Source organism: Tachypleus tridentatus, chromosome 9, assembly GCF_004210375.1.
Source record: "Tachypleus tridentatus isolate NWPU-2018 chromosome 9, ASM421037v1, whole genome shotgun sequence".
NCBI classification, from domain to species: domain Eukaryota; kingdom Metazoa; phylum Arthropoda; class Merostomata; order Xiphosura; family Limulidae; genus Tachypleus; species Tachypleus tridentatus.
This window is the reverse complement of record NC_134833.1, coordinates 118,946,081-118,964,086: the sequence shown is the minus strand read 5'-3', so window position 1 is coordinate 118,964,086 and position 18,006 is coordinate 118,946,081. Positions and strand designations below refer to the sequence as shown.

At 34.3% G+C, this 18,006-nt stretch overlaps 1 protein-coding gene across 1 annotated transcript in view; it reads left to right on the top strand.

Annotated features, from left to right (window-relative positions):
* Positions 1-235: 235 nt before the first annotated feature.
* The window catches only part of LOC143227469 (BMP-binding endothelial regulator protein-like), a 43,354-nt gene continuing 25,583 nt past the window's right edge, over positions 236-18,006 (top strand). Inside the window, exons 1-2 of the mRNA XM_076458913.1 lie at positions 236-407; positions 16,055-16,140. Coding sequence (XP_076315028.1) covers positions 236-407; positions 16,055-16,140 — 258 coding nt within the window. The remainder of the gene's footprint in view (positions 408-16,054; positions 16,141-18,006) is intronic.

Sequence of the window (18,006 nt, the reverse complement as noted above, 5' to 3'; positions counted from 1 at the left end):
CAATGCTAGGAGCTCCAGTCTATGAACCACATGATTCTTCATTGATTCCTTCAAAAGAAGCCTGAAAGGTGTTCTTCTTCACAACGGTAGCATATATGCATCTGTTCCTGTTGCTTATTCGGTTCACTTGAAGGAAACATATGAAAATCTCAAACTTCTTCTTAATAAAGCTAAATCCAGAGAAAATTGTTGGCTACTTGGTGGAAACGTGAAATCCCTTTATATGTTTATATGAATGCGACAGCAGATTATGAAATCACCACTTGATAGTTGGATGGTTGATTTGGCGTTTTATGACGCAGAGCAACTAGGATCTCTGCGTCAAACATCTAGAAAAGCACTGGATAGAGAAGCAATGGTCACACAGAGTCATCCTGATACCAGGATTGAAAACTTTAAACGTGAAAGTTTGGTTAAAACAAAAAAGTCCATTTCACATAAAACTGGGCTTCATGGGGTAGTTTGTAAAGGCCTTAAGCAAAAATAGCGTCTGTTTCAAGTATCTATGTGGGAAATTCCCATCTCTTTCAGAAGCGAAACATAAAGAAGGGATTTTTGCTGGGCCTCAGATTAGAAAATTTATTTCGAATAAATAGTTCGAAAGAATAATGAAGATAGTTGTAAGAAAATCACGAACAACTCTTAAAGGTGTCACTGACAAATTTTTAGGAAACAACAAGGACCCAATTTACGAAACAAATATTTTCAATAACATGCTCGATAAATCCAAAGAGTTTAGTTGTAATATGAGCTTGAAAATTCATTTCTTTCAATATGTGAGTGAAAGCGAAAAACAAGGAGAAAAGTTTCATAAAACATCAGGGAAGATGGAATATCAGCATTATAGCATTACTACTGATCATTGAAACGAAATGCTCTGATCGCAATACATAAAAGAAAAAGACCACAACACGTAGTTTTGAGACTAAAAAAGAGATTTAAAAAATCAGGATGATTTTGTTTGTTTGTTTTGAATTTCGCGCAAAATTACTCGAGGGCTATCTGCGCTAGCCGTCCCTAATTTAGCAGTGTAAGACTAGAGGGAAGGCAGCTAGTTATCACAACCCAACGCCATCTCTTGAGCTACTATGTTACCAACGAATAGTGGGATTGACTGTAACATTATAACGCCCCACGGCTGAAAGGGCGAGCATGTTTGGTGCGACCAGGGATTCGAACCCGCGACTCTCGGATTACGAGTCGAACGCCTTAACGCGCTTGGCCATGCCGAGCCAAATCACGATGAATGAGGATGCATATTCTTTTGACATCAATGTTCGTCCATTTATTTCAGTTTGTTTGTATTTTGGTTAATAAACATAATAATAAAAAATCTTCATGCTGGTAAATGAAATAATAATTTGATCTAAATTAAGGTACCTTGTTTCTTCCAAATTTGTAAAAAAACTCCTTACGCGACAGAAAAAATTTAACATTATTTTCGAAATCTGTATAGCAGAATTATGGAAAATACGTTATAAAGACAACTTTTATGAAGTTTAAATTCGCAAGGTTGTGTAAAAGTAGGTATCTGTGTACATAAAGCACAAAAGCTTGTCTGTCTGTTTGTTGGGCCAGTCTTTGTGGAATGATACTTTGGAACAAAACGCATATTAATGGGTGTTAGAAACTTCAGCCACCTCCCTTTATTGCCGTTATTGAGCATTTATTATCTTTGACGTAAGTTGACGTTAAGTACGCTCATAGGTGGCGCCACATTGCCACAAAAAACGTTATTAACTTTTTTATAAAACCACATACATAAAGTGGGAAGACGGCCCACAAACGTTTTGCATATTTCAAAAAATGTGCTACCAGTCTATGGATGAATGCAATACGCAAATAAAAATGGTCGCCGCTATTGTATTACTACATTAATTCTGCTGAAGTTTCTATTCCCAACTACCAACATACGACTGAAATGAAGAACCAGTTCTTGAGTTATACCAATTTGAACCGTGATGTTTCAATTTCGACCCATAAGACACTTCTGCGGCCAATGACCGTTAGCTAATTAATTATGTGAAACATTGTGAAAGTACATTAAGAGCTGAAAGTGGATAACAGAAAGCACATATCCCACTATGACTGTGAAACATTGTGAAAGTACATTAAGAGCTAGGTGCTGAAAGTGGATAACAGAAAGCACATATCCCACTACGACTTTGGCCATTACATCTTAACACAGAGCTACTGTGGCCATTGCACAGTGTATGCCATACTTTAAGTATATGCATAGCTTATAAAACTCTTTTGATGCGGTAGTAATGAACACTGTAATAATATGTTATTTTATAAATAAATTGTGTTAAAGTTATGATTTTTGTGTTATTTAACATACCATCTACCTCACATTATTTTAAGTTCATAACACAGACAAAGGACGAATACCTCAGATTGCATTATATAAAAAAAGTCTCTGAGATTTGTTGCTCCCTGGTGTTACTCTACTAGCAGTTGCTAATACCAAAGAGACGTTGTATAAATTAGCCATAATATAGTAGTCTACTATAGTCCTACGTCGATACAAAATGCAAGTAATATTAACTACTGTTGCTGTTTATCAACTTAATACTAAATATGTTTTAAATAATTTTATGAGTATTCAGTGTTTAGCTGTTTTGGAGTTTTGACTTGATTTATGCGATATAAATATATAATATAATTCATCCATGTTGTTTAAAACAACAAAGCTACACAATGGGTTATTTCTACCCTGCACACCCGAATTTTAGCATTCTTAGCCTGCTGCTACACCGTTGAGCCACTGATGGGGTTGTAAGTGTACAATATTTATCACGGACAATATTGCATGCATACCTAGTATAGGACTTAATTCTATACAATTATGAAAGGTTTAGCAGACTACGCATAATTACGTACAACGGTGAGAAGTATCAGTCATGGCGAGCGATCGTATGTGTGCGATAATTTAGGTAATAATTAATGGTCCCTTTCAGGAGCAGAGCAGAACCTGACAAACAACAAACAAATAGACAAGTGTGAAACACTAGTGTCATTCGTGAAGAATAATCACATGTGTTACTATATCAGACATGATATTTATTTTGACTTTCGTCTAAATGTGATTAGTGAGCTCTAGGTTTTCTGATATATTTTTTAAAAACCTTGAAAGTCTTTTTTAAAAATAAATACATCATGAATTTAACACGTATAATGTTAAAATTGCTTTGAATTATCATTGAGTATCTTCGCTGTTAATAAAATTTTTGGCCAAAAGCTTTGTAATATCGAGGATCGACAAGTTTTGGTTTGTTTATTTATTTTTGAATTTGGTATAAAGCTACACGATGGTTACCTGCACTAGACGTCTTTAATTTAACAGTGTGAGGGAAGGCAGCTAGTCATCATCATTCACCGCCACCTCTTGGGCTACCCTTTTATCAATGAACAGTTGGATTGACTGTCACATTATAACGCCCCCACGGCTGAAAGGGAGAACATGTTTGGTGTGACGGGGATTCGAACCCGCAACCCTCGGATTACGAGTCGAGTGCCTTGATAACCTGGCCATGCCGGGCCCCTTCATATAACTGATTAATCTAGGGGGGGAATACATATTTCTCGTAATTCATAAAATAACAAACTATCTCAGACTGTTTAAGTAAGATAAAATAACACAGGTTCCCTGTTGTCTATTTTATTGTAATAAAATAAATATGTTGAAGTAGGTAAAATTATATAACGTAGGTACACCAGAATTATAAGTTATGAGCCAATCCTCTCAGAAAGTCCAACAAAATCTTCTTCACTGTTTCTTATCCTAGAATTTCATTCTTTAGATTGTTGCCGCTGGGTTATAAAGAAATGAACAATAATAAGCTTATAAGTATTTTTAATTGCAAAGATATAACATTACAGACCAGTAGATAGAATGAAAATAATCAAAAACCGATAAAGAAATTCTCACTTGTCGCAGTCATCTATGTATCTCTTAACCTGTACGTTTCAGAAACTGGTTGGGTTTATCATTCCTGCTTTTGTTAACTGCTCCAGTTATTGATTGTAATCAGCTGTTCCTGCATATTGTTTTAGTCTTCGAGTTAATATTGTGTGATCTTTGCTTTCTGCTGTTTTTATTTATTAGCCAAGTTGTTATTCTATGTTTCTTATACTAATTGTTTTTTGTAATCAAACTTTCTGCTGTTGTCTTTGATTTAGATTATTTCTGCTCCATTTGTTCGTTTGAACTCTTTATTTCAGGGTGCGCAATTTGAGGGTTGCAGGTTAAAATTCTTATCCTACAACATGTGCTCGCCCCTTTAGCTGTAAGGGTAGGAGGTATAATAATACGATTTATCCTACTATTCGTTGGTACAAGATTAGTCAAGAGTTGGCAGTCGGCGGTGATGACTAGCTTCCTTTACTCTTACCTTTTACTTTTAAATTAGGGACGGCTATCTACGACACAACTACAGTTGAAGTAAAGTTGTGTGCGTGTTTCTTTTTTTGTATCCACTTTCTGGAGTGAATTTCCTTACCTGTTTAAGATTTTTGTTTTTATTCACTTTCCTACTGATAACTTGTGTTAACTTCCTAACCTCCTTATCTTGGGTTATATTTGTTATTACCAGTTTGTTTGTTTTTCCTTCTACCCATTTCACTTGCTGTTTTTAAGCAGTCGATAATCTGTATTAACTTTTCTAGTTTATATTTATATTTCCATCTTTGGAAGCTATTTATTTTCCTACTGTTGGTTTTGTTTGCTGATTTCTTCCTTTGAATCTTTCAACAGAACAGGAGGGTGGTGTGCAAAGAAAAATGTCCTAATCGCCAAAAAAAATACTGTTATTTTTTACTTCATGGTCACAAAGAGAGCTGTTGTGATGTTTGTAAGGGTGAGTGAATGTCCTCTTTATCATATTGATAATACTTATAATTTTTTTCATCGTTGAATACTATAAAGGTTTTAAGGAATAGTAGGGTATCATTTAATTACTCAGTGTTTTTATCGGGACATTATATGTTTATTTCAGGATTTACTGGTGTACCTTTCACCAGTGTATAGTGTAAGAAGAGAGTTAAAAGATACTTGTGTGTATCTAATGATGAGGCAAAAAATAACATTAAAACATCATTAACAGGATTATATTCTTTATCTTCTGCTATCGTTTGATTTAGTTAACTAAGCCTATTTAAGTAAGGCTTAACCTAACCTAATAGAGTTAGCCAACACAAAGACAGCTTTGAACTCCGCTAGAAACTGGTAAAAAAAAATTCAATAAATCTGTTCCTAACCATGAGTGTCAAACAGGTCACAGAATATGCATTGCGTAAATGAACGTGCATGAACCGGATATCATTAATTTTACAACACGCGAACTCAAAACAAAAATTGAATCTTAAAACTATAATATAAAAACCTAGAAGAAAGAAAAAAATGCCGTGTTATTAACGTTACACGTATCATCCTCACTACCGATATAAGAAACTAAAGCAAATCTTTTAAACTTAGGATGTTCTGTCAATGGTACTACCTTCGAGAGTGGTTCTACATGGATTGACTCAAATGATCCCTGCCGGATGTTTTCTTGTCAGGTTAGTGGAATTAATTTGATAATTATACAAGTTGGTCTGAAAGTAAAAATAATGTTACTCTTGCGTTTCAATCAGCTTCTTAAATTAAAATAATAACTTGTCTATTTAACGTATAATTTTTGTATTAGAACATTTCAGGTTTGTATTCCATTAAAATATTCGCCTTTAATTAATACTGCGCCAAATGCACATCTACATACGTGATAAAACTTGTCAGGATGAAAGTAAGAAAACATCGAACCTTCACGTAAAACTCCGTTCGGTAAATATGTTTTACGATAATTACTGTAATTATTTCACTTTCTAAATTGTAGGGTCGAGGGCAAACTGAAAAGCTGACGTTTCGATGCTCCCGTCCCTTTGCCGCCAAAAGTAATCGCGATTCGTTCTTTGGGGGCGTTATAAAAGTAAAAGTAAGACCACATTATTCGGTCTGGCAAGGGTATCTTAAGAGTTGGCGGTGGGTGGCGTTGATTAGATACCTTCCCTCTAATTTGTAACTTAAGAATTAGAGACGGCTAGTGCACATTGCTCTTGTGTATGGTTTTATGCAACATTTAACGAGTAAGTTTCCTTACTGCTAACCTATAGGGGAACCTTACCAAGCAACCTAAGCTTATAATTATAGTTATTGTTTCCATTAGTTATTATCAATGATGTGTGTAACATATGTAAAGATTCATTTTTAGTAGCTAGTATTTTTGCATATCAGAAGAAGATCTAAACATAAATCTATCAGATTGATATTTTAAAAAGAAACCGCAAAAAACTCTCAGTAATGCCTTTGCCTTGTGACAAAAATGTAGAACGACACGTATCCACTGGTAATATATTATTAATCAATTATTTCAACAAAACGTTGTGATTTAAAAACACCTTAAGTTGTGAAACAACGAATGGCAGACTGTCTGACCCAAAGTTTTTTAAAAATATATGTATTTTCACAAATCATGTCCTTGTTTTCAAAAAGAATAATCTTTTTACAACTTTTAATATTCTGTAGTCGGGAGTTGTTACTGAAGCAAAATCCACTGTCACTTGCCTTGTCGAAACCATCAACCCCCTGCAGCTGGCGAGTGCTGTCCTTCTTGTAAAGGTATGATCTTTAGCTAATGCTATGGAATTTTGAGTAATTTCAAAATATGAAAAATCTAATTATTTAAAAATAATTACCTATTATCATAATAGTGATTTTCAAGCTCTTTAAATAACATAAAAAGCAAAGTTCAAAATTGGCATTATAAGGCTTAGAATCACATTAGTCAAGAGAAGTGGTGAACAAAAACAGTATTATGAGGATTGGCATCAGATGAGTCGAGTCAGATACATCAACTCATAGTTACCAATCTGTATTCGGAGAAATGATAATTTCTACGATGGGTCAGTAGCAAATTTATTAATTTATTCGATTTCCCGCTTTGGATATAGCACAGATAGTTTATTGCATGGATTATCGTTGAAATAAAAACACACAAGCGATAAATAAATAACAAAAAATCGGTTATTATAAAATTTTACGATTTTCCAACCATACCCGTAAAAGTTAAATACACAGTGAAAGAAGAGTTTTTCTTTTTTCTTTAGAACATAGGTTGTTGTTGTTTTGAATTAAGCACACAGCTACACAATAAGCTATCTGTGCTTTGCCCACCACGGGTATTGAAACCCAGTTTTTAGCATTATAAGTCCGCATACATACCGCTGAGCCACTGAGGGGCTAGAAAATAGGATAATCCTAACCCAGTGAAAAAAAATATTCGTTTTTCAGAGATGGCTGAGAATTTGATCCGACGGAGCTTATTTTATGAAATTTTGGAAACAAAAGTCCGAAAAATAGAACTAGTAGAAGGTTTTACACTTTAAATAGATAATCTGAGAAAAAAAAATCTAAACAAGACTCAGTTTGTGATGACTAACTGAAGAAACGCGACGTTTCAATGAGGATAAATCATTTTGTTCAACGTTTCATACTTCGCCATTCTCAAACCCTTTGTTACAAAATGTTGTGAAATTTTTGGAATTCTCGTTTTAAAACAGCTTTACAGAAATTAATTCTAACAAAAATATTTTAGTCATTAAGTTTAGACCATATTCAGTTTAATATCTTACACCGTAGTGTCAGATAAACGGCCCCCCGCTAGTACAGCGGTATATCTCCGGATTTACAACGCTAACATCAGGGGTTCGATTCCCCTCGGTGGCTTTGCTATAAGAAAATCACAATCACAGTCAGAGAAACGGAGGAATGCTATCTTACACAGCTCCCCCTATAATAAACGTTGGTAAATACTGACCATGAGAATCAAGCAAAGTATTTGTAGTAAATAAAACAAACAAAAACATTTTATTGCGTTTCTTAACTACTTTACACTTGCTTTTTAATGAGTTGTATACAAGTTCATCATAGTTCAAAGGGCAAGTGAGAACGAACTTTAGTAATGCTCCTTCCCATGTGCTCACATTGTTCTCAGTTTTAATAAATTCAAATTCATGAATATAATACCTTTTAGCCAGTTTTTAGACAAAGAAAACTGTAGTGAGTCTTTGAAATATTTTGTGCATAATGATTCCAAAAATAAATACTTCTTTAAATTAACTCCGAAAATGTGAATTCTAGAGTTGTTTTCCTTTCTTTTTTTCTTTTGGATCAAAAGTAACCAACTCTCTGTATATGATACAATCATATGACTGAAGTGAAATCTGAATTGAACAGAAAAAAATAATTGCAAGAAATCGAAATATTCAGATAATCGGAATAAATAAATTATATAATTATGATTAGTAAATAATTTAAACCTACTGCTTTTTAAACATGGGAGCATTAGAACAAAATTCAAGCATATATAAAATTTGACGTCAATGAAGAGTAATGGTTCCAATACGTCTGTGATTGAATTACTTTACTTTTATTAAGGACAGCTGTACAGTACTCTACCTTCGTTTAAAACAGCTGTACAGTACTCTACCTTCGTTTAAAACAGCTGTACAGTACTCTACCTTCGTTTAAAACAGCTGTACAGCACTCTACCTTCGTTTAAAACAGCTGTACAGCACTCTACCTTCGTTTAAAACAGCTGTACAGTACTCTACCTTCGTTTAAAACAGCTGTACAGCACTCTACCTTCGTTTAAATTAAGCTACATAATAATCTACTAATTTTGCTTGACAAAATATTTAGGTTTCTAATTTTATCACACTTTAATTAGGCCCCAACGTAGTTTGTAAAAACACTTTATAGGCAGTATTTCATGCCAGAGAAGTTCAAAAAATAAATACAGACAATAGTTTGAGCCAACAGTTACATTTTCTTTAGAATTTTTTGTGATCACTAAAAGTGGTGGGTCCATTTTTCACCATCTACAACATTGATCTGTCAGGCCACTCTCGTGGTTACATCGAACGATAAAATCTTGTTACTGCCATCAGAAGAATCTGAAACTGGAACAAACATGATTCGTCATCTGCAACCTTGACCTGTCAGATCACTTCCTCGTGGTTACACCAAAAGATATGATCTAGTTACTATCGTTGAAAGAGCCTGAATTTGCAGGTTTATATATACATTTATTCATCCAACACAGAAATTATATACACAACAAATTAAAGGTTGACTAACGAATATTTTGATCATGACGAGTCCACTTTTGTGTACAGCTTGGCTACTGTAGTCTGGATTATAACGAGGACGAGTTCAGATCGCCAGTTTGTCTAATAAAGCCTTGATTATAACTTATAATCTAACTGCGTTTTTTGCCTAATGCAGCCTCTATTATAACGAAACCGAGTTTGGTTTCACTAAAAGAAATATAAAAACCAAAGACTCCTAGGTTAGAATATTTGAACTTTTTCAATTCTGATTTCTTGTTTCTGTATTTGTAACCACTGACCATCAGTGACACAATTTTCGTAGTTTCCAAAGACCAACAAGAATCTGACCACGGAATGATTGGATAACAGGTTTTTAATAGCTGCCAAAACAAAACACGCATATTTTGTTTTTTTCTAGCAAATAGCCGTTTCACTTATCTATCTATAAAACATTATTGTACCTTGAGAGCATTTTGTATTAAAAATAAATTGTGGATTTGATCACTTGAATGTGAAACTTGTGGAGCTTCTGCATCAACTGAAGCGTTGTTTCATTGTTTTAACCAGATGCTTAACTTATATGTGTTCCGTTGCACTGTTGGTGTACGAGAAGAGCGTGTAGGTGTGTTGACTCGTGATTCGCTTACCTAGCGTCACAGTGGGTTGTCTAACTTGAAGGTTAAGTGAGTGGTGCCTTTACGGAACAAGGGTAAAATGCAGCCATGAACAATTTTGACGGAGGCTGTAACACCTGCTATTCTCTCGAAACACAAAAACTGTGAAGTGAACGTTCGAATACTTATTCTTTAAGTATATTTCGTTGTTTCACGTATACTGTAATTTGTCATCGAAGTCTAAACAGTACTGCAGTACTAAAACAGGGGCTTGGCATTGCCTTTGTTGTTAGGACGCTCGAATCGCAACCTACAGGTTCAAATTTCATTACCAAATCTTCTCTCCCTTTCGGTCGGGATGAGAGGTGTTATATTGCTCGGTAAATCCCATTTTTCTTTGATAAAGAGTAGTCCAAGAGCTGGCGGTAGTTGGTGTTAACTAGCTGCCTTCTATCTACTCTACCATTTCAAGAATAGGGGCGTCTAGCGCAGATAGCTCTTGAGTACGTTTGGTCGAAATTCAACAAACTAAACAATAAAACAGTAAAAGTTTAGAACATGATTTTTAATGCGTGTTTTTGAATTACATCAGGCGAAAGAAAAAATATTCTGCTATTAGAAATAAATGCAACTGTTTATGAGTGATTTGACGATGGCAAATCTCAAAATCGCGTTGAAAATAACCGATTGCCTCTAGTTTTCGAGTTACGACAGATTTATTTAAAATATTCATGAATATGCGGATTTGATAGAGACAAGTTACGAATCGAATCATTTAGGTTTTTGTGAGTGATCAGATGAGAACGTTTATGTTGAAATGCCAAAGGAACTTACTAGATGAAGAGGATGTGAATTATTCGTTGTATTTTTTACAGGATGTGACACTGGAAGACTATCCCCAATAATTGCTAGTTTCATTGTAAATACAATATATGGACATTTAATGTAGTTTAGGTTTGCTTGAATATCCAGAAAAGTTATTCGTGCAAAATAACAGTTAATTAGATGATTTTTGGGTTCACGCAGTAGAATGTTAACTGCAGGTAGCACACTTTTTATTCAGCCATTATGTTAAACCAGATGTGCAAACTGTGCAACACACATGTAGAGCCAAATGTTTTTCTTGGTTCCCAATTTTATGCCCAAAGTAGTGTTATTTAGCTACCTTTACCTTGTGTGTGATGTTCCTTCGTGAAACGTGCAATGTATTTTCCATAAATGTGGTAGAAATTATTTTGGTGTTGATGTTTTTTTTTCACTTTCGGACTTTAACTGAATGTAGCCAGAAGTTAAAATGATTTTCTAAAATACAATATAAAATAATTTATATTTATCTAACTAGAGTTTAAAATATTTTAAAAACAAATGTTTTGCAGAATTTGGTTGTATCGCAAGTGCGATGCGAGGAAGAAAGTCTGATTTTGTTTTGATTGCGCGTGGAGCGAGGATAAGTTACCACCCAAGTGCGTAAGAGGCAACTGAAAAGGAAGTGCCTGTCTTCGCTCTTTTTACGCTTAGCCGAAGAACTTCTCGAACGTTCTATCAAACTGAGCACGTGGGAGTGGTAATAAAGCAAAAGTTGTGCAATTCGCTACAGTTACATCAAAAACAAATAACGTATGTAGGTAATATGTTTGGAATTTTACACCAATACAACATAGTCAATGTTTGAAATTATCAAAAATGTATGCTTTTTACCCATTAAACCATCCAAGTAAGCTTAATTTCGTAGCATAGATCTATTGTACATCGTTGGTATTTCACACAGTGATCCTAAAACACACACATTACAATAAATCACAATCAAAAAGGGATGGGTAAATTCTGACTATATTTTTTTAAACCAACAACATCAAATTACCTCCCGAATCACATGAGGTTTTTCCAGTAACAAACTTGCTGTTGTTGTCTAATATACATAAGATGTTGTTCACATACAGATGAATATGTACCTTGAATTTGTTGCTGTCCAATATTAATTAGAAAAGCAAAGTAAGGGGTTTTGATGGAATAAACTTTTATCTAGAATCTGTTTTCCACTGTACTGACCTCAACTATTCTAACCTCAACATATTGTAAACCACGTTTCCTCATCGTTATTTTTCACTGTATTAACCTCATCGAGCTGTAAATTACGTTCCCTCATCATAACTAAATCCAATCACATTAGTAAGTTACAATCAACATTGAAATGGAGCTTTTATTTTAACTCAACGAATATACAATAAAAATCTTATATAAAACTTCGATAATCATTGACAAAAATACTTATTTATTTCAAATTAGGCTGATTAGTAATAAAATATCAATCCAGTTTTTAATCTTAGTTTGGAATACTTGTATCAATAATATGAACAAGAATCTATATCAAATTTAGATCACAGGGAACAGTTTAATAAGTTAAACTACAAAACTAAACGTTGAGCCCACAGTAACAGAAGCATGTCATTTTATACATTAGAACTATGTGTTAAGTTTCTAACAGTTTTATTTTATCCTAAAGGTGGACCTTTGAGATATCACTATTTATGTTGAGTTCACTATCCCTGACTTAGTTGCTGAAAATATAAATAATTAGCTCACTAGATACTATACCTTGTCAACTAAGATTGTTACTTAACTGTAGTGTTTTGCAAACTGCAAATTAATAAATACGAAATCGTGTACTTTGTTACTAGTTTTCAAGATATAAAAACAACAAAGTTTCAGTAAAATCGATTACTTCTTGTCGTTTACTTTATTTTATTCCAATTATCTTAACTGCATCTTATTCTGTTACACCAGAAGATAAACAAGACCATGTATCCGGGTATATTTAATGATTACAGTTAAACTGCTGGTGAAGTATATGTTTTACGGTAATGTGGCCCAGTGGCTAGCATACCAGTATGTGGCCTTCATATGAAAGATGATTGTACTTCACACTGTGAGGTCATCTGTGAGAGTCAAATTCCACTATTTGATCAGACAAAAGTTATCCAGAAGCTGGTGGTGGGCGCTGTTACCTAGATATCCTTCTTCTACTCTCTTAGTTCAAAATTATGGATAGCAAGCGCAGATGACCCTTATGTGCTTTAGCAAAAATATATGAACACAAACTAGGTAATATTATGTTGTTTTAGTGATCTTTGACACGTTTGATTTATCGTGTAGCCCGGGTGAGCTGTGTTCATGTAGATAACGTGCTGATCTGTGATCAAAAGGTTCAGGTACAACAACTGAAGCACTGAATACGCTCCGCATTTTCGGTTATAGGTGCGTTATAGAAGTGATAATCAACCCCGTTATTTGATTCAGACAGCTGGACAAAGCTCTTCTGGTCGTACTGCTGTCTGGTTTTCTTCTTTTTTTATGAACTTTCAAAATTAGGAACTGCTGTATCTAAATCTCATGGTCTCTGTTCTAGTCGTATAACCCACGTTTCTTTACGTTGACCTTAATATGCTTTATAATAAACATTAAGTGTAACTTGGCTGTTGGCCATTAAATGATCAACTGGTAACTGGCTACTATTGAATCTTTGAGTGATTACTTTGCCATCATTTGGACAGATGTTGATCTTGTATCAACTTCCTACATGGATATTTTGTTTCAGATGCCTAATCAGTCTCTTCTTATATTCTGTGAGTTTTGTCTAAATATGCTGTTGGGTTCGAGAGCAGACACTGTCCACACACCATGGCAAAAGTTTATTTTTCATATTCCTGTTTGCACTCTGTACAATTTATTTTAAATAGTAGTTTTTGAAAGGTTTGAATTTTGCTTTTGGGTAAGTCTAACCACTGTAGTCTGAATTGGCTCTAGCCTGGAGACCATAAGACATCAGTTTATTTATTTATTTACAAATTATTTTAAAGAGCATCTTTCCAAACATTTTGATGAGTAAAATAACTTCATATTCAAATAAAATAATTAGAGGGCGAACATCTCGAGCTTAACATTGCCCAGAATGCACTTGATCGAGAGAATCTAACACGTATATATTTTTTTCTTTTAATGTCGATCCTACTTAGTGTTCTTTGTGTTTTCAAAAAGTAGGGTAGGTATGTTATGTTACTTTTAAAATCAACATCGTTCATGAATATGTACATTTATTCCACATCACGTTTAAGAACTTAAAGGGTGTGGAATAAAATAGATTGGCTAATAAGAATAAAATCACTATATATACACACACACATATTATTTTCGTTTCACAATTCAGGATTGCATTTCTTTCATACTAACTGTTAAGCCTAAACATCACCTAAGCTTTAATCTTGTTTAGAACTACAGAAAAATGATAAATAACATCTACTGTCGTCACTGGCTAACAAGGAAAATGATTGGTCATGAAAGAGTTGCCAATAAAATTATTCGATGACGGGAATGGAATTGGAAAGGCTTGTTTCGCCCGTACCATAACAGTTTTTTACCCTTTCGTGCAGCCGTGGGAGGAACAAAAACAACCGTTGCTGGGCGTGACTTTAATTGTTGATGGTGGGGGAGAAGAAAGGTGGAACTGTTGGAGGGAAAAGCACATCATCAAACTGGAAATGTTAATAGTTTGTTAAACAAAAGTTTCAAAAGGAAGAGACAACCTCATTGGTAAATGTCTCTACTATTGTTTTAAACGAACTCTTAATGCTGATTATATGGAGTTAATATTACTTTGAAATTTAGATTAAGTGTTCTTAAGCCTTTTTTAAAAAAATAGTATTCGGGTATATCACGTTTCACAAAACTAATAAATATATAGCAAGTGCCATCGACGTACAAAATTCAATTTGCCCTTCAACAAAAAGTTGAAAATCTGTGTTAACAAAAAACAAAAGGAGAAAAAGTATTTTTACATATAAACTTTTTCTCATGTGATTTATTTACGACAAATTTTAAAGAAATAAGTTAGGACTCTGTGTTCGGACATAAGGAACAAGAAACTTCTAAACATTAGTTTATGATGTATTTAAGTTAACATATTTAATATTTTGTAAGTATGGCTGCTAATTTTTTACACGTACCAAGCGCATTATGTTACAGAGTTTGTTGCTAGTTTTATTTCCATTAAGGGATTTAAAGGCAGGGACATTTAAATGATCCAACGAAACCTAGTATGAACTAACTGATATATCGGATGGCCGAAAGTACGCAAATTAAAGTATTTTTACATGGAGGAAAGTCCGTGTATAATTTTACACAGTTGACATCTCACGAACGTCCTGTTGAAAGGTTTGCATCACTCGAATTTCAACGTCACAAAAAACACTGAACAAGTTATCTTCATCTACGGATTTTCCAATCTTCCATAGTTCAGCAAATCTAAACAATAATACTTTAACATGTTGGCTCCCAGGTTTATTTTACCGATACTTTCCAAGATCCAACTAGTCATCTTCCAAATACTTCTTTTAGGAAGAGTGTATTTGTAGCCAGTAAGTGACCATTTGAAATGAAAATAGAACACGACTTACCAATGGGTCGTGTAGGAGTAAACGTGTTAAGAATGAAGGTCAATGTGATATTATGTTCCTGATTAGTGTCAAGTTCAGTAGAAATATATTTTATAACATGTAAACATCTCAAAAATGCTATTTACTTTTTCTATGTTTCATCATTTATGCACTGAATTTATCCAACCTCAGTTTTAAGAGATATACGGTTGTGTTCTTTAAATAAAACTTAGTTTTAGTACACAGATTCATTTTGTATGCTTGATTTTTTCTAACTCGTACTAAACTGAGTACCTTAAGTACCTAACACATGAATGGAACCCAATGTGTCCTTCATTTATTTTCTCAATTAATGTTTATACACTGTTATTAACAACTTTGTTACATTTACTTAAATACCCTCCCTGATTTCTAACAAAGTTAAACCCTGATGCTATTACTTCACGAAGGTAAAGTTTTTAGCTACATCACAGCATCTCACAAAATGGCTCCGAGTTTTTTAAAGAACAAAATCTTTAGCTCATATCCCCATCTCTTGACCGATTTAAGAGTTAATTACAGACGTTGTTGTGGAGGAGTTCCTCTTGTTTTTTCTCCCCTCGAAATAACCATCTGTAACAGTTAAAATTATGTGTATCTAACGTAGACTTGTTAGTTGAAACTAACTCGTAAATCGTGAATGATAATAAGTTTAAGATCATGATCTCTCCAAACTCTTCGTTTTGTATTGATAAAGAAAAATACGTAACTCTAAACTACAACGTGAAATAATTTCGTCAGTAATAAAGTTTAGATATGTCTCGGGCAAGACCGATCATCTCTGCTTTCTTTAAGTCAATAACAACTCTTGTGGTGGTTTTCCAGGTTGCACTCTGGGAGGACGCACCTACTCCGATAACGAGAAGGTAGAAGTGACTCAAGCAGACCCGTGTGTTGAGTGCAGCTGTAAAGTAAGTTTCTGAAATAACTCTTTTTACTACTACACAATGCATTCTTGAGCAATTTTGGAGTTCCATATGTGTCACAGCAAATTATCACTCAAACAATTTCTTCTCCTTTGGGGATCAACGATTATTTTACAGATTTAAAACACTAAAATTCAGGTTCGTTTCACCATGGTGGACAGACAACAGATCGCCTCATGTATGGCTTTGCACTAAAACAAACAAAAATTTATATTTCAGTGCATGAAATCAACAGTTATTTGTTTGTAGCGGGGAAATGGTGTAATATTATTAGGGATCAGGGTTGGTGTGAAGCCGCACAAGGGCTATCTGCGCTAGCCGTCCCTAGTTTATCAGTATAAGACTAGAGGAAAGACAGCTAGTCATCACCACCCACCGCTACCTTCTGGGATAGTCTTTTTTTTTCCAACTAATAGTGGGATTGATCGGACATTATAACGCCTCCAAACGGGTAGAAGGGCGAATATGTTCGGTGGAACGGATATTCAAATCCGCGATCCTCAGATTGGGAATCAAACGTCCTAACCATCTGGCCATAGCGGGCTCGAGGAACTTGTTCCAAAGTAAAGATTAAACGCAGCCATAAAAATAAAACTTCTAAAATAAAACTTCCAGAAGCATTATATGTGCTCTAAGTTGGTAAATTGCATATAATATATCCAGTACATGGTCTTTCATAGAAAAGGCATTCCGAAAACAATGTAAGTTTTCAAAATTAATGTATATTTCAAGTATCGTAGTTCACACGATTAGGCCCAGGGTTAAAATCAAACGAATATGTGTGCAGTGACCCTTAATTTCACATAAAACACTCTTTGGTAGAATGTGTATTCATCTCTAACATCATATGTATGAACCTTTAAATCCACTTCTACTCCAACATGTGACAGAAAGTAAACCAACACGTAGAACTAGCACTTGCTCCAACATTGGCGCGTAAACTACAGTAAATGGCGTCTACTCCAACACCTAAAACTAGCATTTGCCCAAACACTGCCATGTAAGCTACAGTAAATAACTTCTACTCCAAGGCATGAAGGAATGTAAACAATATACAAAACTATGCTTGTAAATCAATAAAATACATGTACCAATCATTAAGGTATGGTCAACGCAAGGTGAATCAGAGATGGGTGTGGTCTAGTAGTTAACATGAATTCACTGTTCGCGGATCGTTGACGTAACATTTGTACCCCACTGAGGAACAATGGTCAAGTCCCGTTATTCAATGAGACAGCAAAATCTGTCGACTATCTGTTTTACCTCTAATTTATCGGTTCAGAGATAGCATTCTGTAACGTCTGAAAAAAACAAACAAACTATGTGAACCAACTAATACGACAGGTGCTCCAACTCCAAACAGACATACCATTAGCTCTTGAAATCATTAGTACTAACCCTCACCGGTTATGTACAATCACTAACGATAAGTACACACCTGCAAAGACATGCACAAGATTTTTCAACGAACGATAAACAGATATTAAGCTGTTTAAATGTCTAAGTAAAACAAATAGTGTACAATATTCTAATTATAAGAAACCCTGATATATCTTGGATAACTGTTATAAAATGTGAATTCCAAGAAACATTCATATTTCATAATATTAAATTCAGCTTAACTCGGCCACACTTTGCAAATTTGATACGACGTAAAATTACCTGAGATTTAATCTTAGTTCTAAATTTATGTTGCACATATTCTGCAAGCTTCTGTTGTTGTTTTAATCCACTTGTAGTACTCAAAGTTTGAAGCTACTTTATTAACTCGTTAAGATGACTATGCAATAACTTTACACATGGATCAGTACGTAACATTCATCTCGATGTTCCAAACAGTTGCCTTCCGTA